The following is a 25,828-nucleotide window of genomic DNA, read 5'->3' on the forward strand; positions in this document are numbered from 1 at the left end:
TAGCCTCGCTGCAAGGTTGAAGAGCAATCCTACTAAGGGTTGACTGAGCACACTTGCTCCTCACAGGTATTTTTTTGCAGGGACTCCCAAGCAAACAGATATCATTCTTGGTGACCCTGTTTACCTATAACCCAGTTGCTCTTCCAATAAGAATTACCGAATCATAGATTAATTGAGTTGGAAGGTGCCTATAAGGTGATCAACTCAATCCTCCTGCTCAATGCAGGAATCAAAATCAAAGCAGATCCCACGGTCATCCAATTTTCTCTTGAATGCCTCCAGTGCTGGAGCGCTCACCACCTCTCAAGGTCATTGGTTCCATTGTTGTACCGCTCTAACAGTTAAGATGTTTCTTCTGATTTTCAGCCTAAACTTGGCTTCTTCTAGATTGAGCCCATTGTTACGTATCCTGGCCTCCAGGATGATGGAGAACAGATCCTGCCCCTCCTCTGTATGGCTACATTGGGAAAAGGGACAGTTTGCTACATACAGGCTGAAATCCTGTTAATGTAAGTACCATGGCATAAAGCTGATGATGTCATTAGACAGGACATTTCTTCAAAAAACTAAACATTACCCCCTCCCATCATGAAGTCCCTACAAGCCCCAAGTAAACCCTTCCCTCATCGGAAACCAAAGAGATATAAGGGTAAAGTCCTCCAGTGCCACCATCAGGATAATTTTATCGGCTGCAGCATTCTTAGTACTATACTTAAAGACTTTCCGCTCCTGTCCCTCAGCCTTCATGGGTTCCTGACAATGGAGGGATTACTCAAGACCGGTAGGGAAAGGAGGAGGAAATGTTTAATTTCCAAAACATTTGCCCTGGCCGATAGCATTATCAGCTTTACATTGCAGAGCTTTCACAAACAAGATTTCAGCCACTGTGGATGTTTTTATATAATTTAGCTAGACCCGCACTGCACCTGCTCCTTCATGTGAAATTTTAGAAAGTATATGAAACAGGAGAAACTTATTTCCAGGCACCAGACAAAGTACCTCTTAGGCTAGCCTAAAGTATATACCTCAAAAAGCTTTAGAAAAGGCTTTCACAAGATGTCATACAGCCACTGCAACCCAACCGCCAGAGCATGATGTACCTGCATGTGTACTATGATGTCAAACCACTTCTCATTCCTAACAAGATCCCTATATAAGCTTTCCCATGTCTTAAATTAAGCTGACAGCTCCTTGACATCTTCTGAAATCAAACTGCAGAAGGCTTAGAGCACCCAACATCTGCTTCTTTCAATGCAAGCAAATAGAGAAGGCTGCCTTCTATGGAGACAAACCCGTTCTCCATCTAGGCTGGTATTATCCAACATGATTGGCAACACCTCTCCAGGGTTTCATGACTTTTTCTCAGCCTTGCCTGGAAATGTCAAGGACTGCACTGGTGATTTTTTTGGATGCAAATGCAGTACATGCTTTGCTACCAAGCCACTGCCTCTTCCTCCTTCCACTAAGGTAGGGTCGCCGAATGCAAGCAAGGTCTAGGTGCAAACTTTCCACCTCCACGACCTACCCATCACTCCCCAAAAGGAGCAACACCTGTAGAACTTCAAAACCAAAGGGTGGTGGCAGTCCACTTTATTCTATTTTGATGGGGCAGAATTTGGGGAAGTTGATGACTCCGCATCCCATTTTATTGGAAAATCCCCAAAGCTTCCAGGAGCTCCAAATGAGCCTTTTTCAAGAGAATATTTTGGAGCACAGCTATCTCCTGTGCTGCACTTCATCCACCCCTGCACAAAAGTGTTGTGGAAGAAAATTCTCATTTACTGAATTTAGTTAACTGGCTTCATTGGAAGAAAATTCTCATTCAGTGAATTTAGTTAACTGGCTTATTGTGGCATAATTTCCTATTTATTTAAAGATCACAATCAGCTGATGCTATAATTACATGACAGCTTCTCTTTAACTTCAGCTGGCAATGCCTCTGAACCCTCTTCACTAGGCCTTCTGTTCCATCCCTATTGTTTGGCCAACTGTAACTCAGCACAATGCATCAAACACCCAATTGTCATATATCCCCTTCCAAAACAGCAGACGAATTACATTACTGCTTGAAAAGATAAAGCAGGGAGATAAAATGCGAGGAAACAACATGATCAATCAGAATGAGATTCAAAAACAAGGGCAATTGAGAAACAAAAACACAGACATACAGAATTATCCCTATCAGGATTATCCCAATCAGGATAAGGATGGACCTAATTAAAGAAGACATGAAACCACTTCCCTTTCTCTGCAAGGAGAAAAACCCAACTTTTGATGAACAGAGAAGGGACATTGGAGATATTCATTCATTCAGTTTGCTTTTCACCCTGCTTTTCACTCAAGGTGGCTTACAAGTGAATCCCTTTAAAGCAATTAAAAACATATAACACAATTATCTCTTGGAAATCCCTTATGAAGAGCCTTCCTGAAAACAAGGACAGGAAGACAGCAGGGATCAGGCCAGCCTGGTCTCCTATGGGAGGGAATGCCACAGTTTGTGATTGGTCACAAGACAAGCCCTCTCTCATGTCTACACCAAGTTTGCCTGTGAGGGCGTGGTAGGACTCACAGAAAGGTCTCCTTTCAAATATGTTAAAACCTGAAGAGGCTGATATAGAAAGTTGCAGTCCTTCAAATAATCTGGAACCAAGTCATTGTGGGGCTTGTTCTCACTTAGAACCAGTGCCTTTAATTGTGCCCAGAAACAGACCATCCAACAGTGAAAGTGATTTAAGAAGGGTTTTCTGTCTTCTCCGTAGCCAATTCTGGTCAGGAGTCTAGCTGCACCATCCTGGACCCACTGGAATTTCCAAACTCTTTCTAAAGCAGCCCCACACAGAGCATGTTGCAATAACCTCAACAGACATATTGATGTTGTCTCAACAGTAGAACATGTTCTTTGCACAGAAAAGGTTCCGCTTGCAATCCACAGTAACTCCACCACATATACGTCCAGATGATGGAAAACTCCTGTATGAGAATTCAGTCCAGCTGGCAGTGGGTCTCTGGAAATAGGGCTAGAAGGAACAAAGCAACTCTTTCAAAGGTGGCTGCATACTTTCTTCCACATCACTACCCTGTTTCCCCGAAAACAAGACCTAACCTGAAAATAAGCCCTAGTATCATTTTTCAAGATGCTCGTAATATAAGCCCTACCCCAAAAATGAGCCCCAGTTAAGTGAATCCCTACCTCCACCATAGTGCAGCATTGTGCAGCAACCAGAAGAAGATGACATGACTGTATTTGAATAAATGTAGATTGTTGTACATGAAAAAAATAAAACATCCCTGGAAAATAAGCCCTGGAGCAAAAATTAATATAAGACCCTGTCTTATTTTGGGGGAAACATGGTCCTTACGCTCTTTTTCAAGTCAGAAGCCAACTGGTATAGACAAGTGCAGACTGGTGGGCCCCCACAATTTGGGTGAACCTTCAAAGCTACATATGAACAATACACAACCCCTCTGCTGCTGCTCTACGAGGGAACACAATACAGTGGAACCTCAACTTACGAACATCCCTACCTACGAACATTTCAACTTACGAACCACCCCGTTACCAAAATTTTGAACGGAAAAAACATGTTCTGTTTAAAAGATGTTCCCTCCCCCCTCCCTCCTTTCCTGCCCTTTTTTGACCTAAGTTCATCTTAGGTCAAAAGAAGAAAAAATGAAAAAATACTCCCCCTAGTGGTAGAGGACGGATTAACCGGCTTTGCATTAGTTCCTATAGGAACTAATACCTCTACTTGCGAACGGCGCCTCTAGATAAGAACAGAAAACAGCCAGAACTGATTAAATGGTTTTCAATGCATTCCTATGGGAAATTTTGCTTCGACTTATGAACGTTTCGACGTAAGAACACCGTTCCAATACGGATTGAGTTTTGTAAGTCGAGGTTCCACTGTATTAGTTTCCGGGATCCTGGATGGAAGAATTTCCCTCTAAACAGGTATAACTTCGCTCATTAACAGAAAGAGCGGTGAGAGGTACAAATTAAAACAGACTACAAAAAGCAGCCCAGTTGAATTCATACCCAACTAAGTAAAGTCTCAGGATATAATAACATGGTTCTAACACTGAACTGGCAAAGGCTACATCTATTCCTCCTAGGTAAAGGTAAAGGTTCCCCTTGACATTTAGTCCAGTTGTGTCTGACTCCAGTGTGTGGTGCTCATCCCCGTTTCCAAGCCATAGAGCCAGTGTTTGTCCAAAGACAGTTTCCGTGGTCACGTGGCCAGCGCGACTAGACACAGAATGCCATTACCTTCCTACCATGGTGGTACCTATTTATCTACTCACACTTTTACATGCTTTCACACTGCTAGGTTGGCAGGAGCTGGGACAAGCGATGGGAGCCTGCAGCACAGAGGCTTCTGCTGTTTAACTTGCAGCACCACCACATCCCTCTATTCCTCCTACCCCAGCTATAAATTACTGTAAAGCAACAAAGGCGATAAAAATTCATTCACTTTCCTAAACAAGCCAAATAGCAAAATTTGCTGCAGTGTCTGCTGCCAGCTTGAGGAGGTGATGCCCTCAACAGTTCACAGAAAAGTTGCAACCAATATATTGAAACACTTATTGACAGGTTACCACTTACAGTGCTGGTTCTACTTAAAATCTTCTGCTAACATTTTATTAAATATTAATGCATAACTTCATCTTAATTTTTTTTCACGGGGGGGGGGAGAGGCATGCCTTGCAAAACTGCTTGTCTTCTCTCGCTTTTTACTGACTTCCTCTTCATAAAAACATATCACATCAGACCAATGTGTCTAATGTAATATCATCCTGTCCATGGTTGAAGTTCCTAATTGGTTGGGAAAGAGAAAGGAAGAAAGAGTATCCAGGGTACAAAGGAGGGAAGGAAAAGCACAGGAAGCAGAGAGCGTCAAAGAAGACCAGAAAGGATAAATATTTTTGAAGTTCTGGATGGTAATACCCCATAAATATCAACAATTTCAATACTAGTTCTACCACTAAACTTCAACCTCAATGTTCTATCAGAAGAAGTGCTGTATAAACAAAATGCTGAATCTAAGACTAGAGAATATTTTGCGATGAAAAGTTATTTGTGTGCACACACACACATAACAGAGCTGCACCATCATTCAGTTAGAAGCATACAACAAGGTCCAAATAAACCCCAGTAATTCTGGCTCACTACTCAAAGAAGCCTCAGGTCTCCGACCAAATACCTAAGACATACTGTGAATTTTAACTATTTTCTCAGTTTTGCCAATTATCTTGTTCTTCACAAGGCCGTTCCAGTCTCGAGATCAAAAATACCACAACTTTGCATGAAATACGGCGCAATCATCTCAGCAAACAAGAGAACAAATGAAACATGTTTTGAAAACACAATGAATGCAGAAAGAACTCGTTCAAGGCACCCTTCTTAGGTTTCAGCTTGCCATCTTGCTGTCTCGTTACCGTGGGCCCTCGAGGTAACAAACCAGGATGTTGCAAATCAAGCTCTGTTGGCATCTTTTTTGCAAAAAGTCTCTGCCCGTTCATTTCCACTGCCGTTGCTTGTTTCTACTCCAAATTGACATTGCTTCCACCCATGGCATCCCACGTTGCCATATCAGATTGGCTTGCGGCACTGTGACATCTACTGTGTGTATTAGCAATTAGGAAGCAAAGTACAGAGAAATGTTCCAGTTTGGCTTTTAAGATTCTCACAGGAGTAAACAAAGGCTGCATTTCCTGTGCTGCACAAATAGGACATTTAATTATTTTAATAAGTTAGGAAGCAGACGAGGGGAAGGAGATAAAAAGGAACAATGCTCTGGTTGATGCACTATTTGTTGGTTATGAAAGTGTTTTTTACAGTTCCCAGCCACGGACAAAAAAAAAAAAAAAGTAATGGTTCTAATCCCACAATTACTGTAGACCTAACTGGACATCTCTCACTGTGCTTTCATGTTCTCAGTGTGACAGCAACAAAAGAACGAAGGCCTGTCATTGGCAGAAGAATGTCTGCAGAACAACATACCACACATTTGTCAAAAACATCCAATTTATCCAACATTGCAGTGCAAGGATGATTCGAGTCTTAGATGTGAGAGGAATTTGTGTGCACGCATGCACAAAAATGCAAAGAAACAACAACAACAATACCAAACGAAACTCCTACCAACAGGGGATGGAAGTGAGGAAGTCAAGGGTTTGGGTTGTGATATGGGAGTTTGAAACTCTATCACTAGCACCACAAACACACAACATTAGAATCCAGGTTTATGCCTCAGTTACTCACTGACACACCAGCCTGCAAGAATAATCGTCACCTTGCTGTGCCAGTAAAACATTGGAGCATGGGGCTTTTCTCACACACACACATATCAGCTATTCCCATTCTGCGAGGGAAAGCTTGCATTAACACATTCCACTGCATTTCCAGGAATATTTCCTACCTTTGAGTAACTTCTGCCCCTCCATGATGTTTTGAGAAACCAGTGCCGTGTAATCGTCTTCTGAAAAGCCTGGCTTGCAAGTGGATCTGACGGTAAGATCCCCATTGTGTGCCTGCAGAGAACAAAATGAGAGCAACTGAACACCATGAATTGTGTTGTTTCTGGGAGGGAGAGGGGCAGTTTGCAATCAGCATTCAGGAAACCAGAGAGAAGACAAGCCTGAGAAGCAGAAATAAAATGTATTTGTCAAACTGACACCTGACTTCAAGCCAGATGGGGAAAGGGACATATGGCTCTTCTGGAAATAGTGGCATGCCATATCCAACTTGAAGCCTTACACTGAGAACTTGGGAAATATTATTACACAAGGCTGTTAGGAATGTCTGAACAGTGCATCTCTCTGGTTATATCAGAGGTACCCTAAAGTCTCTGATCAATACTAATCAAGCCACAGCTGGAAAAAACCCCAGAAGCATGTACAAGCAGCCCCTCCAGGTTTTTGAGAAATCCATCTGATCGCCATCTTTGGCGATATTTGCCTGGCAATAAAGATCTCTGGAGTTACTGTTAAAGCTACAGCAGGATGCTGTTAGTGTGCATATACCCAGGCTGTACCTCCCTTAACAAATCAATGTAGAACTGCTGAGCAATCACCACCTGGCAGGCAGAGAGAAAACCGTGTGTAAGCTTGCAAGCAGCCCTGGCTGCAAAACACAGCAGAATCCAGGAAGGTTAAAACAGGGCAGCCTGGGGAAAAAGAAATAAACACACACACACACACACACACACACACACACACACACACACACCTCCTCCTCCCCCCCCTGCAAACCAGGATAATTTAGGAGCATGATACAGCTACTCAACAGTTATTGCCACATAACCCTCATCCTTTTAGAACAGGCAAGTAAATCCGAGGTTTATTTGCAGATGCAATTAAGACTGAACAGATGTAGAAGAAGGGGTGTGTTTCAACCCCAGCCTTGGAGGTAAAGAGTGAAGATATTGGTTCTCCTTTTGCCAGGGATTTTCTGCCCAGCTTCATTACCTTCTAGCTAACTTCCAGGTAACTTGCAACCAGCCTTGGAAAAGCTTGCTATGTACTGATTGGCAAATTATAGATTCCTACAACAAAGGAGGAGGCGAAGATTTGGAGACTGTAAGTATCATTTTATTTACCAAATAGTTACGGGTTAAAGATTTTCTCAGCCAGCCTTGCCCAACTGAATCAACTCCGGATATGATTAAGGAACTCTCCTCTGTGCCCAGAGTGCCATGCCTAGGCTGGTTGCAGTAAGGAGGGTTTCCCCCAAATATCTGGGGTGTGTCAGGTTAGGGAAGACACTGGAATCCAAGAAGCTCCTAACAGGTTCTAGACAAATACAAACTCACATAAAGTGCCTTAATCCTTAGAGGGAAGGTGCAACTTTATCAGAAGCAATTGTATTAGTTTCCCCAAAATAAGACTTGACAGCTAGGAAACTGAACGGGTGATACAAGCATTGGATTTTTAAAAATAACTGTGAACTAGAGAAAAGCGACCTTAAAATGTGCATGTGTAGGGAAGAGAGAAAAGAGAACAGAGAGTCTGTCTCCCGGCTTCCAGAGGCGCTTACTAAGCAAAAAGCAAGCCAATACAATCTCCGAGAGAAATCACGCTTGAGAGAGAAATGCCAGTGAGTGTCTAGGAGAAGTGCAGAAGAGGGACGCTTCTGTGCATGCCAGCAGGCTCCTGGCAAGACGCTGCAGCTCAGAAACATTTCAGAGTCTGACAGCACATCATCGGGTTTGGGTTTTCAGTTGCCCATTGGTTACAATGGAACTATAATAACAGAGCCACTGCAGTCCATCACTGGTAGGGGTGCACGGTCAAGCCATACATTGCTCCCATCCACCATAAGGTTCCCTTTCTTCTCTCCATCCTTCTATACTTAAAGGTGAGCTCTCCAGGATTGGAAACAAAGCAACTCAGGATTTGTCTTTACAAACGGTGCCCCAAACATTGCACACCATACAGATGCAACCCGATAGAAAGCTCTCAATGCCAGAAGCCCCTAGACGTCCCAACCAGACCCATGCAGGAGAACTTCCTCCAAGGTCTGTCCCCCTTCCCAGTCAAAACTGTGTTACCGATAATTCACTTCAACAGAATTTTGCAAGAAAGGTGATCTGATCCATTTTCACTCTTTTTTAAAAAAAAAAAAAGAGAGAGAGAGAGAGAGAGAGAGAGAGAGAGAGAGCACCAAACCATGTGAAAGAATTTTGAAATTTTGGCAGGCAAAGCCAAGGAACATTTGAAAAGGGCAAAAGATCAGCGTCTACAAAGAATAATCTTTCCTTCCTCCTCACAAGTTGGCATTATGCTGCCATGTTCTACCATTAGGCACACATGGATAATATGCACTGGTTATACAGCACAGCCCAACACCCTGGTTATATATTGGAGCGAGTGAGAGAATCCACCGCGTCCAATTTCAAAGTCTTTCCCGAAAAGCTACTAAAAACTAGTTTCGTGGGGGAACTGAAAGAAAAGTTTTTATAAGGATCATCAGATCCTTCACTGTCCCATCCTTTCCATATCTGGATTAAGCTCATCAGTAGGCGAGCCAGCTTGAAAGGGGATGGTTTTTTAAATATATATTGAACAATGAGAAAATACAGATGCATCTAGATCAGGAAACAGGGTTTGCAGTCCAAAGCACGATTCATGGTTGAAAATGCCCTCAACTTAAATGGGGCACATTTCCCAACATATAAATAAACGGGTGTGTGTGGTGTGTGTGTTTTCCAGAGGGAAGGCAAAGCACCATGCAGGACTTCCACCAAGCCATGTGGGTGAGGCAGATGGCTTGCAGGGCAAGATTTCAGCTTGAAGTTCCGGAGGACACCCAACGAGGCTGCGCCTTCGAAAAAATACTCCTGGTCCAGTCATTCATTCATTCCGTTATTTAAAGGACCCTGCCCTACAGTTGTGTCAAAAAATAAAAATAAAAACAACTTGGGCTGTTCTAACCATGGGAAAAAGTGTGGGGCGGGAAGGGGAGCCCCATTTCCGTCGCTCGGTGGCTTCGCAAGGTGCCCAAGCTCAATTTCTCTCGCTGCTACTACTACCCCCCCCAACCCCGTGTCACAAAAAATTCTGTCTCCTTGTGTGTGTGTGTGTGTGCATGTCCCACTATCTGTGAACAAACGGGGCGGGGGGGGGTCTGTGTGACTGTGTCTCAGCGAAGAGACAGAAGGGGGTATTGTTCTACTACACCCAAAGCCACCCAACCCACAAAGATACCGGAGGGGGGTGAAAGGCACTTGGCGGGGGTGTTGCGTGATGGAGCATCCGCACGAGCCGGCCGGCCCCCGTGGGTCCAAGGCAAGGAGGTCAGGCACGCCGCGGCGGCGGCTGGCTGAAAACACCTCCGTGCACCGCGGCGCGGGGAGAAGAGGAAGCATCGGGGATGGAGGAGAGAGAGAGAGGAGGCGAAAGCCGCATGCAGAAACCCGAGGGGAGCTCCCTGCTAAGCCACACATGCACGCAAGCCAGGATTGCATCCCGGGGAGCCTTTAAGCGTGGCGGATCACGAGAGGGGGAGGAAGGGAAGGAAGAAGGGAAGACCGGCGCTGCTTGTCTCTCTGTCTCTCGCCTCTGCGCCCCCCCCCCCCCAGTTTCCCCCTTCCTCGCAGGCGATGCTTCCCAGCTCCCGATCCTGGCACGACTCTTCCCCCCCACACCACCACCCCGATCGCCTTCCCTCGCCCCCTCCCGGCTCGGGGGGGGGGTGCCTCCTCCAACCGCTCCAACTTACCCCGGCCGAGCCGCAGGATCCCAAGACCAAGAGAAGTAGCATCCCCGAGCCAACGGGCATCTTCGCCGATCCCCCAGCCGGGCTGGCTGGCGTGTGTGTGTGTGTGTCTCTCGCTCGCTCGCTCTCGATCGGCTTGGCTCCGGCTCCCACTGCTGCTGCTGCTGCTGCCGCCGATCGCGCTAAAGGATGCTGCTTTCGACCCCGGGCTGGGCGCGATCTCCTCCGCGCCCCGGGCTCGCCGGTTCTCCCTGGGAGCCGCCAACTCTTCCCAGCCGCCGCCGAAGCAGCTCCCGCGCCGCCGGGCTCCTTGGTGTGTTTTTTTTTTCCCCTCTCCTTGCCCCCCTCTTGCCTTCCGTCGTCGGCGCCCCCCACCCCACCCCGGCTTAATTCCTCGCCGCCGCTCTGAACTGCAGGTGAAGCGCTCTCGGTGCCGGACTCCCCCAGTCCCCGCCTCCCAAGCCCGGCCCACACGGCGCGGAGGGGCAGGCGAGGAGGCAGGCCGGCGCCCCCTTAAAGGAGACGCGGCGGCGGTCGGCGGCGAGCCCCAGTCTACTCGCGAGAAAGCCCCTCCCGCGGGGGGATCGCCGCCGCTGCGCTCCCCACCCCACCCCCTCGCGGTCCGCTTCCCTCGGATCCCAAAGCCGGAGGGGTGCGCCTCGAGAGGCACCCAATTCCTGCCCCGACTAAACTCTGCTCCACCGAACTCGGCACAGCCTACTCCCGAGGAAAGCCCGTCTCGGCGGGGAGGCGCGATGCCCGCCCGCCTGCCTCCTCCCTCTCGTCGTAAGGATGCTTGCTGCCTTTCCGTAGTAAGAGGAGCGGCCGCCGCACCACCACAGGAGAGCTCTTCGCGTCGACTCGGGAGTAAGCCCAGCTCAGGAGGGGCTGGATCGCAATGCACAGCACCCCTCCCAGCGCCGCGTGCTTGCTCTACGGCTGCACTGCCGTGTATTATCTCCTGTGTTTTAAAATCAAAAAAGTGATAGTTTTAGTCCTTTGGATGTTTACTCGAAAGGAAACCTATTGGGCTCAATAGGCAGTGCTCCCGGATTGGGGGGGGGGGAATAAAGCACAGATGAGATTGCCAGGGTGTTTAGTACTTATGTATGGTTTACTCAAAACCAGACAGTCTGCCTGGGTTCCATGCAACTGATTCTCAAGGAAAACTTGCCTGTAAGATCGGAGCTTGATATCACAAGCGATTTATGGGATGATGTTCTGGGGCCTCTCTTGGGCCTATCAAAACAGAGCATCCCTGAGTTATGATCCTGAACACCAATATAAAGTACACAGAACATCCCACTGTAAAAAAAAATTGCAACTTTGTGGCTCAACATCATGCAACACTAAGGAGAGAGCCCCCCCCCCCCGAGTATCGCACAGAGACAAATCTTGAACTTAATGTACACAGACAAATACATTGTAATCATCACCATTATCTCAGAGCTGCTAATCTGGAAGAGACCCTATGGATCACTGAGACAAGGAGGCACAGTGGGGAAATCCAAGGCCCAAACTCTGGCTCGGCAGCCAGCAGTTCTGTGTTGTAGGAAAAGCCACATATATCATGGCCCCTTATTATTATTAGCAGACTCTGCCTGAAAATATGCGTACAGACTTTGCTACTATATCGTGGTGCAGCTTAGTCACCCCTACCCCGGAAAAACAATCATTTGGACACAGCAAGCAGCTGCAAAGGCCTGTTCCTTTAACATTTGTACAGAAAAGGGCATTTTAGCAGGTACAGCTTGTAGCAGCCTATTTTTAAGGACTCCTGCATCTGGCCACCCCGATCGTACTGGTAACTAGTGTCTGTCCATGCCCATTATGGTTGGTGGGGCAGAAACACAGGAAACAGTGGTGTTAGGTGATGGTGCAATGGCCAGACTAGGCGTGCTCTCAGTCATAAACCCAGGCAAGCATTTGCACATATAGAGCTGAGCATTCTTTCAGGGTGTGATTAGACAGGGAAGCATGTGAAGAGCCATCAGAAAACAATTCATTGATTTTGATATAAAACATGTAAAATACACCATTTTCAGGTGCAGATACACTTGGGAGATACTATCCAGTAATGCACTTTTACAGATTTAGGACAGGACTTTCCTTCCTGGGATGCTCCCCTGTTTTCAAGAATTTTCCCCCAAGGATCGTGGTAGATTGCCACCAGTCAGGTTGAACCTCCTTATGAGAGCTTGGGAGAAGTTCTCGTTTTTTGGGCTGTCACTTATGGGGTCCCCCAGCCAAAATGGCCATGGTCCAAAAAGTAACTTTTTCTAGGCTCTGCTGTTGGCATACTCTAGTTTCTTTAACTGCTTAGAGAATGTCTAAGCAGTTGGACAAACTCCAAGGACCCCTGTTCTAAGGCAGCTCGGGAAAAAGGAAGGTCCATACCCTTCTCTATGCTGACTTGTTATGTGCCATCAAGTTGGAGCTGACTTATAGCAACTCTAATAGGGCTTTCAAGTTGAGATATCTAAGGAGTGGCTTTACTAGTTACACTCATAGACACACAGAGTTTCCAAGGCAGAGCTTGGGATTCAAAAACAAGCCTCCTGAGTTCTAGTCCATCACTCTGTCTACTATACCACATTGAATATCCATCAAACTTAATACCTTGTGAAATATCCTAAGAGTGCAAGGAGCAGCTTAGCAGGCATACACTCTTGAACATGGGGAGATTGTTGGTGAGAAATCACAAAATGATGCTGCCAGGATCCTGTTGGATGGCTTCATTTGGTGTCCTCTTCTAGGACCCTTCCATGAACACACAATCGAATCCCTATCACTCCAGGCCAACTCCCCCAAAAAGATCACACTCAGCATAGCCCTGCCACAGAACCTAAAAAGATCCAGATAGGCGCAGAATGAGGCCAGGCTGGTTCACAATTACCTGTTTATCATCTGGTTGCTCGAAAATAAATCAACCTGAACTTTGCGGAAAGCAGACCAAAATGTGTATGAAATCCCTATCTAATCACACCCTCAAATCCTGCCTCACCCTTTCTGATTCATTTTTATCTGCAGGAACAGACAAATACGTTGGCCCTGAATTGGCCACACTAATTAATACCAAATTAATGATGCAGTCCACACATTGTCCCCGACCCTAAACAGGGCACTCAAATTTACTGATCTCAGAAGGATGGAAGGATGAGTGAACCCTGAGTGACCTACCTGGGATTGAACCACAGGTCTTGAGCACAGTTTGGGCTGCAGTGCAGCAGCTGAACCAGAGCTCCAGGAGGCTCTATACCTGAAATCCTGTAATAACTAAAGTAGGTCCATTGAACCAGTACGGTATGCATTTGGTGAATCAGTTCCTCCATAGGTTCCATTAGTTCAATAGAACTACTCTATTTGTGGCTTACTGTGTAATGAAGCTGGGAATTTAGAAGACCTTCAACCTCTGGGAAGTAGAACGGCTAAGGCAGGAATACATGGGGCAGGATGAGCCCGGTTGGATGGAGGAGCAAATAAAAACAAAACTTATAATAGGGGTAAAAAACATGCCTTCTAGTTTCAGTAGCAGTCTTAGTCCGATGCTGTCTGTGTGGATGCAGGCAATATCCATCATTTCCTTACTCAGTACTCCTGCCCTCTTTTTAAAATTCAATCTGTAAAGGCGACATAAGAAGGGGCTCCATTTCGGTGCAAAAGCAATGTGCAGATTCAAGCTGATTCAGTTCCTTGTCTTCACTGCAGGCAGGGAAAAAAAGACAATCTCTAGCTTTCACCAGATTCACATCATTCCCAACCAACATGACTATCATAAAGAATCAGGAGCTTGTGTCCAGGAACAAGTTAATGGGAAAGACTTTTCCTTTTGCACCTGAAAAATCAGCAAATAGGTGTAAGAACGCTAACTAATGGAAACAGGTATGCTCATTAGAATAGCCCTTACACCTTGGCAAAGACAGTCTCAACTGTTCACTCTTACTGCTCCTCACCACGATACACTTGAATGCCAGCCTAGACAAGGCAAGAGTTGGCACTCTTGTCTTGAGTCCTTTCACCAGAAAAAAGAAGTCTCCTCTCTCCAGAAAACATCATAAACATACATAAATGAACAAATACAGTTTTAAATGAACACTCTAAGACAACTGGTGAAAAATGAATGACTTCCAAGATGTCTTATTATTAGCAGCTTAAGCATGAAACTGGAAGAGGCTAGGCTAAATGTATGGAGGACAAAAACAGCAGACATTGTCCAATGGATGAAAGCTTAAGAGTGTCTCCAAGCAGGAAGTCAATTAATAGACTTTGAGGCAAAATAAGAAGATCAAAGAGTAATACAGGACAAATTTTCTATGACTGTGGAGAAATGCAATCAATGAGGCGCTCATGTGCATGCAATTCATGCCTCACCAGGTGTACAAAAGATGATCTAGCAAACAGCCCAGATAAACACAATTGAAGTAGCCCTAGTCAAAAACAGTTTGTCTTAACACTTTAATTTGTTTTTAATTTTCCCTATATTTCGTATGCATCCATAATTTTACATTGCGTCACGCTCTGAGAACAAATAAAGATTAGCAGCCTGTTGGACTCTTACAAAATCAAAGCTGTAGCTTCCTTCATTGAATCATTCCTTCTCATATTTGGTGTTCCTTTTTTTTTCCTGGACCACAGATTAGATTTATCCCTGTTTGCATGTGCCCCTATATTTGTACACTGGAAGTATGGAAGAAGGAAGCCCCTAGCAACTGGCTCTGCCCCATTGTTTATAAACCCCACTGGCTCCAATCTTTCCATGCCCTGAGACCATTGCAGAAGAGCCCATACACTCGGTCAGTTGTTCCCTGCACTTATAGCTTATATGACTGCGACAAGGTTCCTAGGTGTGCCTTTCAGATGTCCTCTGACACAGTTCCACCTGGTTTGCACCTTTTGATGTGCCTCCGAAGGTACACATAAATATGCCCTGTGCTTTACACTCATTGTTTGAAGCATTCATTTGCTTGAAAGATACACTTACATGGTAATTCTAGATCTTTCCCTCCTGGTAGCCCTTAATCCCTAGTGTTCTCTCTCTCCCCTCTGTCTCCCTGCACCACTTACTCCTCTTTTTCATACCTGCATGCCTAGGGGTTCTTTATAATATGTTTGAAAGGATGGGTTTGTTGGGTTTTTCCTTGCACCACATGATTCTTTGGACGCTCATCATCCTGGTACCACTTTTTTTTTTCAAAAAAGCCCCCTACAGTTATAAATGATTTGAAGGGTGTAAATTAAATAATCAAGAGATTGCCATAGCAGCTCTATGCACCATTCTGTAAGACAATGAAGTGACATCTTAACTGTCCAAAGTGAAGCAGAGCATCGTTGTGTTTCACCAAAGCCAGGTTTTCATCTGGGAAAACGATTGAGTCAGCCCATTTTAGTTCTTATTTATGCGCCGTGCTGTAATGTTCTGTTCAAGAAATATGAGAGGAGGAAAGAAAACACACCTAACATAGCTAGGAAGAAGCCCAGCGTGAGCTCCAGCTTGGAATAGCTTCCTTAACAAAGCCGCTTGCTGACTAGAAGGCTAAGAGAGCCAACCATTTCTGCTGAATTTGAAATGTTTTGAATAGGAGAAGGGGAAGGGAGAGCTGTTAATACAGATTCTGGGAGGTTTTGCTAAGAAGGCCTGACTGGAAATGGATGTGGAATAAGAAATTGAGTTTTTAAGAAGAGAGAGAATCTGCAAGTCATTCATTCATTTATTTTTTAAATGTTGGGATAAAAGCTTTCTTCCCCATTCAGACACGAGGTGAGATTGGATGCTCTTCTTAGCACTAGGGGTAAATGCAAAAAAAAGGGGGGGGGTCAAGGCTACCAGGACTGTGCTTATAGAATTGCTCCAGGCAGGGGCATGTGCATACACACACACACACACACACACACACACACTTGCTTAAACCCTCTCCCTTTTCTCCTCTGCCTTTCATTGGCCTTAGGCTGCAGAGGTACACAGTCAAAGACTGTCAAAGGAATGAATTGAATTTATTTTTTAACTGATCACACAACTCAAAGACCAATTTGAATCAATCTAGTCCCTTTTGCTCTTATTTTCCCCTTATTTTATTATCCCTCCATTTTATTATAATTGTAACAATTGAACGGTTATGGACTTTTCTATGTTTTATTGTTTTATCCTATATTGTAAGCCGCCTAGAGTGGATGAGTCGGCCAGATAGGCGGGGTATTAATGATAATGATAATGATAATGATAATGATAATGATAATAATAATAATAATAATAATAATAATAATAATAATAATAATAATAATAATAATAATAATAATAATAATAATAATAATAATAATAATAATAATAATAATAATAATAATAATAATAATAATAATAATAATAATGGCACTTTATCTTCCAAATCAATTACTGTATTCTATGATTCTATGCATAGAAAAAAAAGAGAGATACAAATCAATATGAAATAGAAACTTCAAACTATGGTAGACTACTATGTTTCCACAGTATGCACATGTGTGATTGTACATTACGGAAAACTTTGGAAAACTGTCCCTTTTTCCCCCTAAAATCATGCAATACTTTAAACAGCCAATCAGTTTTACAGTGAAGTGTAAAAGAAGAGCCAGAGATCAGCAGACAGCTATGGCACAGATTAAACGGCATCAGATTGAGGGGCCAGTGTGAACCCTGGCTCTGAAACAATTTGCATTCTCCATGTGATTATCTAATCTTAACAGAAGCATAAAATAGGTTGCAAATCAAGCTACAGCAAAGCCAAATTGCTCTGATTTGGCTTGTCAGTGTAAACACAGCCTTTCTTAAACTTACTGAATTTCAGAAAGCTCTGATAACTCTTGATACTGTATTTAGGAGCTGTATTGCATAGTCTTGGAACTGAATCAGGGGAGAGAAGATATATACATATACTGCAGTGGTTCTAGGTGTTTTCAGACTAAAACCTTCACCATAAGCTGAGATAGCCAGGGATTTTGGGAGTTGCAGTCAAAGAACACCTGGATTTACCCAAGGTTGGAAACTACTGATATACAGTATACAATCAACTACTCAAAACCTCTCCATACCCCCAACCATTGTGATTCAGACTGCTTTAGAAAAACTACAAGAGTTCTAGATAAATTCTCACAGGTAGAACTTTGGGGTTTGTACACTTACCTCATTTAGGCAGCAACTGAACGACACACCTGCTTTCTGCACTTATATAGTTACAGCCTTCATGGGCTTCGAGATAAAGTCTAGGGTGCTCCATTAAAAAAAAAAAAATCCAAAAAGCCCAAAGATGAGCAGGTTCTGAAACTGAAGTCAAGCCCTCTATACTCTAGGCCAGCAAGATTCTAAAAAGTTAAAAAGCAGTTAGTAGATGATCTGAGAAGAGACGAACATTAGCTTAATAACTCTTCCACCCAGGTAACATGCTCATAAGCCTGACTCTCACAGCCCCACCCAGACCTCAGGTGCAGGTCATTACAGGCAGGTGTATTACTCATGAGGAGGAATTTGCTCCAGAGGAACCTTTTACCATTGAGGAATCTTCTCCAGAAAGCAGCCAAGCCTCCTGGACAACCAGCGATTTAACTTGGGTATTTAGAAGTTAGGACTTTTCAGGCGGGTAAAGTGTGGCTCTCCAGATGATTTGTTGTTGTTGTTTAGTTGTTAAGTCATGTCCGACTCTTCGTGACCCCATGGACCAGAGCACGCCAGGCCCTCCTGTCTTCCACTGCCTTCCGGAGTTGGGTCAAATTCATTCTGGTAGCTTCGATGACACTGTCCAACCATCTCGTCCTCTGTCGTCTCCTTCTCCTCTTGCCTTCACACTTTCCTAACATCAGGGGCTTTTCCAGGGAGTCTTCTCTTCTCATGAGATGGTCAAAGTATTGGAGCCTCAGCTTCAGGATCTGTCTTTCCAGTGAGCACTCAGGGTTGATTTCCTTCAAAATGGATAGATTTGTTCTCTTTGCAGTCCAGGGGAATCTCAAGAGTCTACACATGAAACATCTCTTGATGATACTTGACTGCAACTGTGTATCATTTGCATTGTTGGTTAGGGGTTATGGGAGTTGTACTCCAACTACATTTTTTGGGGGGTTCACTCCAGGATGATGAACCTCCTTCCATTCAGAGGCTCTTTCATGTTTCAGAAAATTCCACCCTCCCTTCTTGCCAAGTCAAGGGTGGGACATATGAGACACATCTTGGGGACACCCCTCTATCAATTCAAAGCCATAAGCACTTAAATAAGGAATAATTTGCTGCCCTTTCAGGGCACCACCAGTCTGCTGCCTGAGGTAGCCACTTCACTCTGTCCAATGGTAGGGCCAGCCTCTACTGCTTCCGATACATCTGAAGAATGTAACCCATGACATTACATTGAAGACGAAGATGCCGGCCACAGAGACTGGTGTAACAGGAAGAAAAACCTTCGGAACATGGCCAAACAGCCCGGAAAACCCACAACAACCATTTCTATTGTAACTTCCACCATCCCTTCTTAGGCCAGAAACAGACTTTAGAACTGAAAGCACATTAGTGTTGGAGAGACACGACTACCTTTCATGTTTGAGAGAACAGATGTCAGTGGCATCCTATGCTTTTTAAGTCCTTCCTGAGGGCCAGCCACAAAAGAAAGCAAGACAGTGTGCATATTCTGGGCGGTATGAAAAGCTCATGTTCTCTCTCTCTCTCTCTCTCTCTCTCTCTCTCTGCCCCTTAAGAATTGTCCACATCCAGGAAGGCATTAGCTACAACATTTCTTTTTGCTTTTAGTAGAAACCAATGGTAATAAGTATGGGAATTGTAGTCCACAAAATCAGGTTTTATTTGTTGCCGACTCTCTTACAACTGCAGAGCTGGAAGAGACTCTATGGATCATTGAGTCCAGACCCGACCCCCTCCCAGGCTGAATTATGGGATTGGGAGTCCTTTAATTCTGAAAATCCCACCCCTACAGAGCACGCTCAGCCACTTTACGCGTATAGGCCTGACAGACAGATGTAAAAGTTGCTTCTTTTAGTTCTCTTCTTAAATGTACTTTTATTACCAGCCCTGTTGCTGTACCTATAAAAGGAGGTCAGTGCTCAGTTTGACTTGAAGATAAATTGAAAGCTTTACCCACTTAATTTTTGGTACATTAGATTGCCATCAAAGGTGGAACACGAGGGCTGGCAATGATAGAAATAACGACCTTGCTCTAAAACAGTGGAGAATTCTGCTGACCCTATTCCATGTTCCGAAGATGTTCTGCATTAAATTTTGCTTTACAGCATAGAACTCAAGAGGGATACATACTTTTAATGTGAAATAGTCTAAATTAATGGTTTTCAAATGAGGAGGGATCCTGGAATTCCTTGCGAGCAGTTGAGGTCGAACAGCAGCACTTTGATTGACACGCAGCCCAATATGAGTCCAGAAGATAGCAGAACAGTGGGAGCCCATTAAGTGACCCTGGGCGTATTGGGCTGTTGAAATGTTACATATATAGTTGTGATAGTACATCTAACAAAATTAAGTTCAAAAGAAATTCATAGAGGATGATAACATGTCCCAACTGCTGTTTCTGGAGGGGTAGGGATGGTTTTTGTATATTTAAATAAATACTGGGGAATTTGCCGTCCACCAGAAGTCGGAGAACTGGTTTCAGGCAGTCCTAAGCCAGCATTTTCAATAATCAGCAATATCTAAATGGCCAAATATCCCCCTTCCCTGAAACAGAGAGAGAGAGAGAGAGAGAGAGAGAGAGAGAGAGAGAGAGAGAGAGAGGTGACCTGGCATTGCTGCCTGTTTATGAAGCATCATCTAGCTCACATCTGTACAGAAGGAGGGACCGAGGCCTTTTCTCTGTTTTATTATTTTTAATTTTTTATTATTGATGTCTGTTATTCTTGGAAACTGCTCTTGCTTCTTGTCTTACAGATGTTGCCAGACTGTAATTTCCCATCCATTTCCGCACTACTGATGCTGAGTAGAACCTCCATCCCTTGTGGTCAGCCATCATGAAGAGCAGGGGTTCTCCACCTTGGGTCCTCAGATGGTCATGCACTAAAACTTCTCAAAGCTTTTGCCACTAGTTGTGCTGGCCAGGATATCTGGAAGTTGTAGTCCAAGGACATATAGGGAGCCAAGGTTAGGAAGTACTGATATAGAAGGCCATACACTGCCTATAAAAGGCAGATGTGGGGCAGTGGTATTCATCATGGATTCTGATAGTTGGAGTAGAGAGCAGCTCAAGTCCACCAACATCTAGAGAGATGCATTGAAAGCCAGGGGTTCACTGTCTATGGATGTATGATTAAATAAGTTTCAGGGTTAGCTTCCTGCTATGAAAAACTTGATCTGCGCTTTTCTGCATATGAAACCTCCATCTATAACAGCAGTCCCCCACCTTGGGACCCCAGAAGGTCTTGGACTAAAACTCCTAGAATTCTTCACCACTTGGCCAGCATTTCTGAGGGTTATAGTCCAAGAATATCTGAGGACCCGATCTATAACATCACAGTATGATTCGCAGTTTTCCCCAAGCTAGTTGGCAATCATGCCCGCATGTTTCACACCACATGGGAATATATTCCTCCACCTCCTGCTCCTATAAACAAGTACAGTGGTACCTCGACTTACGAACTTAATCTGTAATGAAATGGCATTTGTACGTTGAAAATTTTGTAAGTTGAGGCAAACTTTTCCATAGGAATGCATTGAAAACCATTTAACCCATATCTGCTGTTTTTCATTCGTATGTCGAGGCGCTGTTCACAAGTAGAGGCATTAGTTCCCATACTCTACCACTAGGGGATTATTTTTTCTTCTTCTTTTGACCTAAGGTGAACTTAGATCAAAAAAAGGGCAGGAACGTAAGTCGAGGTCCCGTTCGCAGGTCGAAGCAACTTTTTGTGAATGGAGCCATTCGTAACTCGAATCGTTCGCAAGAAGGGATGTTCGTAAGTCGAGGTACCACTGTATGATAATGGTTACAATGCCACCTCTCAGCTTTTCTGTTCCGGGCCAAACATACTCCATTCTAGTCCAGTTGCTATCGTTGCTGCTGTTGCATAGAGTATATATTTAAAAAACAAACAAACCCCTGTACAAAGCTGGGAAATGTTTTAGTTTTTAACTTTAATTCCTAGAATCCCACAGCAGTTCAGGGAATTGTAGTTTAAACTGCCCCACCTACCAAAAAGCATATATCCAGTAGCTCTGTTCCTAGGGTAATCTTGCTTTTGTTCCATTGGGTTTTGGGTATGTATGGGTTTGTTTGTTTTGAAGGAAAGCTAATTTCTGTGAGCCAGTGTAAGCAAGAATTCTCCAGTGAATACCTACGAATCGTTGACTCTTGCTGGACTGCATCAGTTGCTCTGTGTGAATTCCCTCTCAAATGACTATTAGCGTGACAAGTTTTACCAGTATTGTCAAAATAAGGCTCACACCACAGGGTACTGTGAAGAAAAAGGCAGAGCAAGAACGGAAAGGAAAGAGATTTCTCCGACATATTCTAAATAGGTTTCTAATCTGGCAACAAGGCATTCATTTCACTGCTGTAGCTGTTTTGCTTATGCCGCCGAGCAAAAGGAGATTTTCCTCCACTTTCAGTTATATATATATTCCTATCCAGTTTCTTTGTGTTTTAGACATTGAAGAGAAAAGCTTTTCCCCTCTACTGCCTTTTGACATTTTTGGAGCTCAGAAAAGCTCTGTTCTTTTCTTTTCTTCATGGCACAGTGGTTAAACTGGAATACTGGAGTCAAGACTCTACTCATCACTTGATGGGCTCAGGTACCTGGGTCAAGTTGGATTCAGCCCTCCATCCTTTTGAGATCAATAAACTGAGCACCCAGCTTGCTGGTGGGGGAAGGGCAATGTGTTGCTTGCATAATTAAATTGTAAACAACACAAAGAGCACTTGAAACACTATGGGACAGTATATATCCAGGACTGCTGGCCAGCTCAGTGTTTGAAGACATCTGGGTGCAGAACTAGAGGTTGGGCATTCAGGATTGATTTGTTCTACGACCTATATGTCCATCTTTCTGCACTTGAGGACAAAGCTCTCTTCCAGCACAATTCAAAATGGTGGTTTTAACCTATTAAAAATTCTAAATGGCCTGGGTCCAAGCTATCTCAAATGCCACATTTCCCATTTTGAGCTGGCTTGTGTGTTAAGATCATCAGGAGAGGCCTTCCACTTGGTCCCACCACCTTCACAGGTGTATGTGGTGGGAACACAGGAGAGAGACTTCTCTGTTGCTGCTCACAGACTCTGGAACTCCCTCCCACAGGAGACCAGGCTGGCCCTATATTTACTGTCCTTCCACAAGCAAGCAAAGAACTTCCTCTTCAGGCAACCCTTCTCTCAGTAACTAGCTACCTGTTGTGTGCTTTTTTAAGATGGATTGCATTACTGCTTTGACTGTATTTTTAGTACTCCTGTGTTTTCCATTTTTGTGTTATCCATTTCTCAGAGTGGCATTTTATATATTTGTACATTTATTGTTCTTAGCCTTTTAATGATGTAAGATGCCTCTTTATACTCCCTTTTCTTAGCTTTAAATATTGTCTTTCAATGTTGTTAATCACTGTTGTATGCTCGTTGTTTGCAACTTTAAACATTGTCCTTCAATGTTGTAAACCCCCTTGGGTCCTTTTCAAGGAGAAAAGTGGGATAAAATAATAATTAAAATAAGTAAAAAATAAATATTTCAAACAAATCAGTTCTTTAGCTCTCTTAACTGTCCAGCTTTCACACCCATACACAAGTGATAGGAAATACAAGAGTATGGATGGTTTTGGTCTTGGTCTCCAGTGACACATCCTTATCTTGATGATCTTTTCTAATTCCTTCATTGCTCCCCCTCCAAGTCTCAGCCTTCTGATTTCTTGGCTGCAATCTCCATTTGGACTGATGATTGAACCAAGGTATACAAAATCTCAGTTTGCTCATTGCCAACATTAAAGTTGTATAGTTCTTCTGTAGTCATGATTATGGTCCTCTTTATGTTCAACTGCAGTCCTGACATGTCCTTCTTCCGCTTTCACTAGAAGTCATAAGTCATCCATGCTTTCTGCCAGTGAGATGGTGTCATCTGCATATCTTAAAATATTGGTGTTTCTTCCACCAATTTTCATTCTTCCTTCAATCTGGATCTAGTCTAGCTTTCCATATAATATCCCTGTGTGCAGGTTGAATCGATGATGCACCCTGGTCTAATACCTTTGCCTATAGGAAAGGCCCATATTCAGTCCTAACAATAGCTTCTTGTCCACAATACAGGTTACGCATCAGAACCAGCAAGCATACCTCTTCAAAAGTGGTTGGCATCCTTTTGTCCCTTCTGTATAGGTCTTCAGTATACTGTTTCCACCTTCTCTTTATTTTCTTGTGGCCGGAGTGTGTGTTTCCCTGTTCATGAGTCAGTTTTCCTAATCTAGGCTTAAATTTCATTTTGATTTCTGGGATTGTCTGGAAGATATCGCTCGTGTCCCCCCCCCCCTTTGTTATTCTCTAAATTTTTGTATTGTCTGTTGTTGTAGTTGTCTTTGTCTCTGTATGACAGTTGTTAAAAAACTGCATTTAGAGTTCTGAAACACAGAATTGCTTTTTTTGTTGCAAAGAGTGTGCCCCTTTTTACAATAAGCAGGGAGGGAACTGAGTTCTTATCCTATTTTAATTTGGATCTGCTACTATAGCAGGAAATGGAGAAAGAGAGGGTGTGTGCAGGGTTCCTGTGTCTTTCGTACTTGCATGCAAGATGGAATTTCAGCAAGGATTGTCTGCAATGTAAACTGCTCCTGCTAAAATCTTCTCTTCAAAAACATGAAAAACATTGAAGCCGTTGCAACGTTTTGAATTTCTGGTAAAATTCCTTTCACTATGCAGTGGAAGTACAAAGATCCTCAGAGGAGGAGAACAGCTACAAGTTACCCAAGGTCCACCCCTTTCTCATTAACTGGCACTAACAGTCTCAATAACTCACTCTACATGTAGTAGAAAGAATAAGAAACATTGCTTTACTTACAGTGGCTTGAAATCAAAGACTTGTCTATACTGCTTTCTTTACTGCACACATACCAACAACCAACCAAACAGATCAACAGCAAACAAACAATTGCCACCAACAGACTGAGGGGGGGGGAGGAAGCACTCAGCAGAGAGGTGGAGCTCTCTTTAAAATCAAAGTATGGGAGAAACAAATGGTTAGGACTGGATAGATAGATAGATAGATAGATAGATAGATAGATAGATAGATAGATAGATAGATAGATAGATAGATAGATAGATAGATAGATAGATAGATAGATAGATATCTTCCTTCTTTTTCATGTGGCTGCCTTAGATACAACCCTTCCAAGTGAAACTACTTGCTGTTTCTTTATCAACAGCAGTTCTTACTTGCTATTCAGTGCACCTTGTGCACCTGCAAAGACCTTCCATTTCAGGCAGGCTTTTAATATGTGAAGGTTGCAAACTTCTGCTGAGGATAGGTTTTTAATAGGTGTTCTTTTAACCTTTTTAAATGTGGGTTCTTAACTTGACTTTTTTATTTTCTGCCTTTTAATAATTAATATGTCTATTGTGTAATCATTTTTCAATAGTATGATTTTTATGTTTTGTAACTGTTTTTAATAGTTGCAGTTTTTAAAATACCATTTTGCAACCACTGTGAGTCCCTTTGCAGAAAAGAAGGCAGGGTGGAAACCAAACCAAACCAAACCAAACCAAACCAAACCAAACCAAACCAACCCAACCCAACCCAACCCAACCCAAACTACCAACACACCAACCCACCAACCCACCAACCCACCAACCAATTCAGATTTAATCCCAGTTATAAATACTAGTATAGGATTCCAGCTTTAGGCTTCATGAGTCTATCTAGAGATGGGGGTATTCGTATATGAATACGCATACCCCCGCACAGGTGGAGATAACGAGGGTCCGGCCCCATAGTACTAGATGGTCCACTCACTGATCTGCTGCTGCCGCGGTCTCCGCACCAGCGTCCTATCGTTCCATTGCACGCAACCGGTGAGTCACTCTTCGACCTGGCAGAGGGTCGTCCCACCTCCTGCCAGGAATGGCTAGTCAATCGTGAGCAACAGAGCAATCGGATGCTAGCACGGAGTCCGCAGCAGCAGTGGATGGGTGAGTGGACCCTTGTTACCTCCACCTCTGCGGGGCTATACCCCTATCTCTAGTCTATTCCTTTACTTAGTTTACTTGCTTATAGTATTTATGAATTACTCGAAGAAAAAAGTGATTCCACGGCAATGGACTCCTGAATAGATGCATTATAGTACAGCACAGCTAATGTATTTCTTCAACAATCAATCCAGTGAGCTGGATAACTGCTATCTCCATTTTACAGAGGGAGAACGGAGAGTGGAAGAACACCTAAGGAATCTAAGACAGACGTGTGAGATTAGCCCTGAAACTATAAATTCCATTATGTATCTATTGATGAAGCTGTTTGCCAGGTGCATAGGGCATAGGGCAAGCCTGCCTGGCTGCCTGAAAGGAAGCCACCCCAACTATCTTTGCAAATACAGTGGGGGGTGGGGCTTCCCTCTGGGCAGCCAGGCAGGTTTGCCCAATCTGTCTATGCAATCAGATGCTTGGTGGGTGC

At 43.9% G+C, this 25,828-nt stretch overlaps 1 protein-coding gene across 7 annotated transcripts in view; it reads right to left on the reverse strand.

Moving 5' to 3' along the window:
- The window catches only part of CDH4 (cadherin 4), a 954,442-nt gene extending 930,621 nt beyond the window's left edge, over window positions 1-23,821 (reverse strand). For 4 of the 7 annotated variants that reach the window (XM_072996789.2, XM_072996788.2, XM_072996784.2 and 1 more), the window contains exons 1-2: window positions 10,220-11,000; window positions 6,420-6,531 (exon numbers count right to left, since the gene is read on the reverse strand). In XM_072996789.2, the coding sequence (XP_072852890.2) occupies window positions 6,420-6,531; window positions 10,220-10,279 (172 nt within the window). In that variant the 5' untranslated portion in view covers window positions 10,280-11,000. Of the gene's footprint in view, window positions 1-6,419; window positions 6,532-10,219; window positions 11,001-17,369 lie in introns of those variants that run through there. The other 3 variants (XM_072996786.2, XM_078392123.1, XM_078392124.1) reach the window with 2 other exon arrangements.
- Between the last annotated feature and the right edge of the window lie 2,007 nt (window positions 23,822-25,828).

Source organism: Pogona vitticeps, chromosome 4 (genome assembly GCF_051106095.1).
Source record: "Pogona vitticeps strain Pit_001003342236 chromosome 4, PviZW2.1, whole genome shotgun sequence".
NCBI lineage: Eukaryota > Metazoa > Chordata > Lepidosauria > Squamata > Agamidae > Pogona > Pogona vitticeps.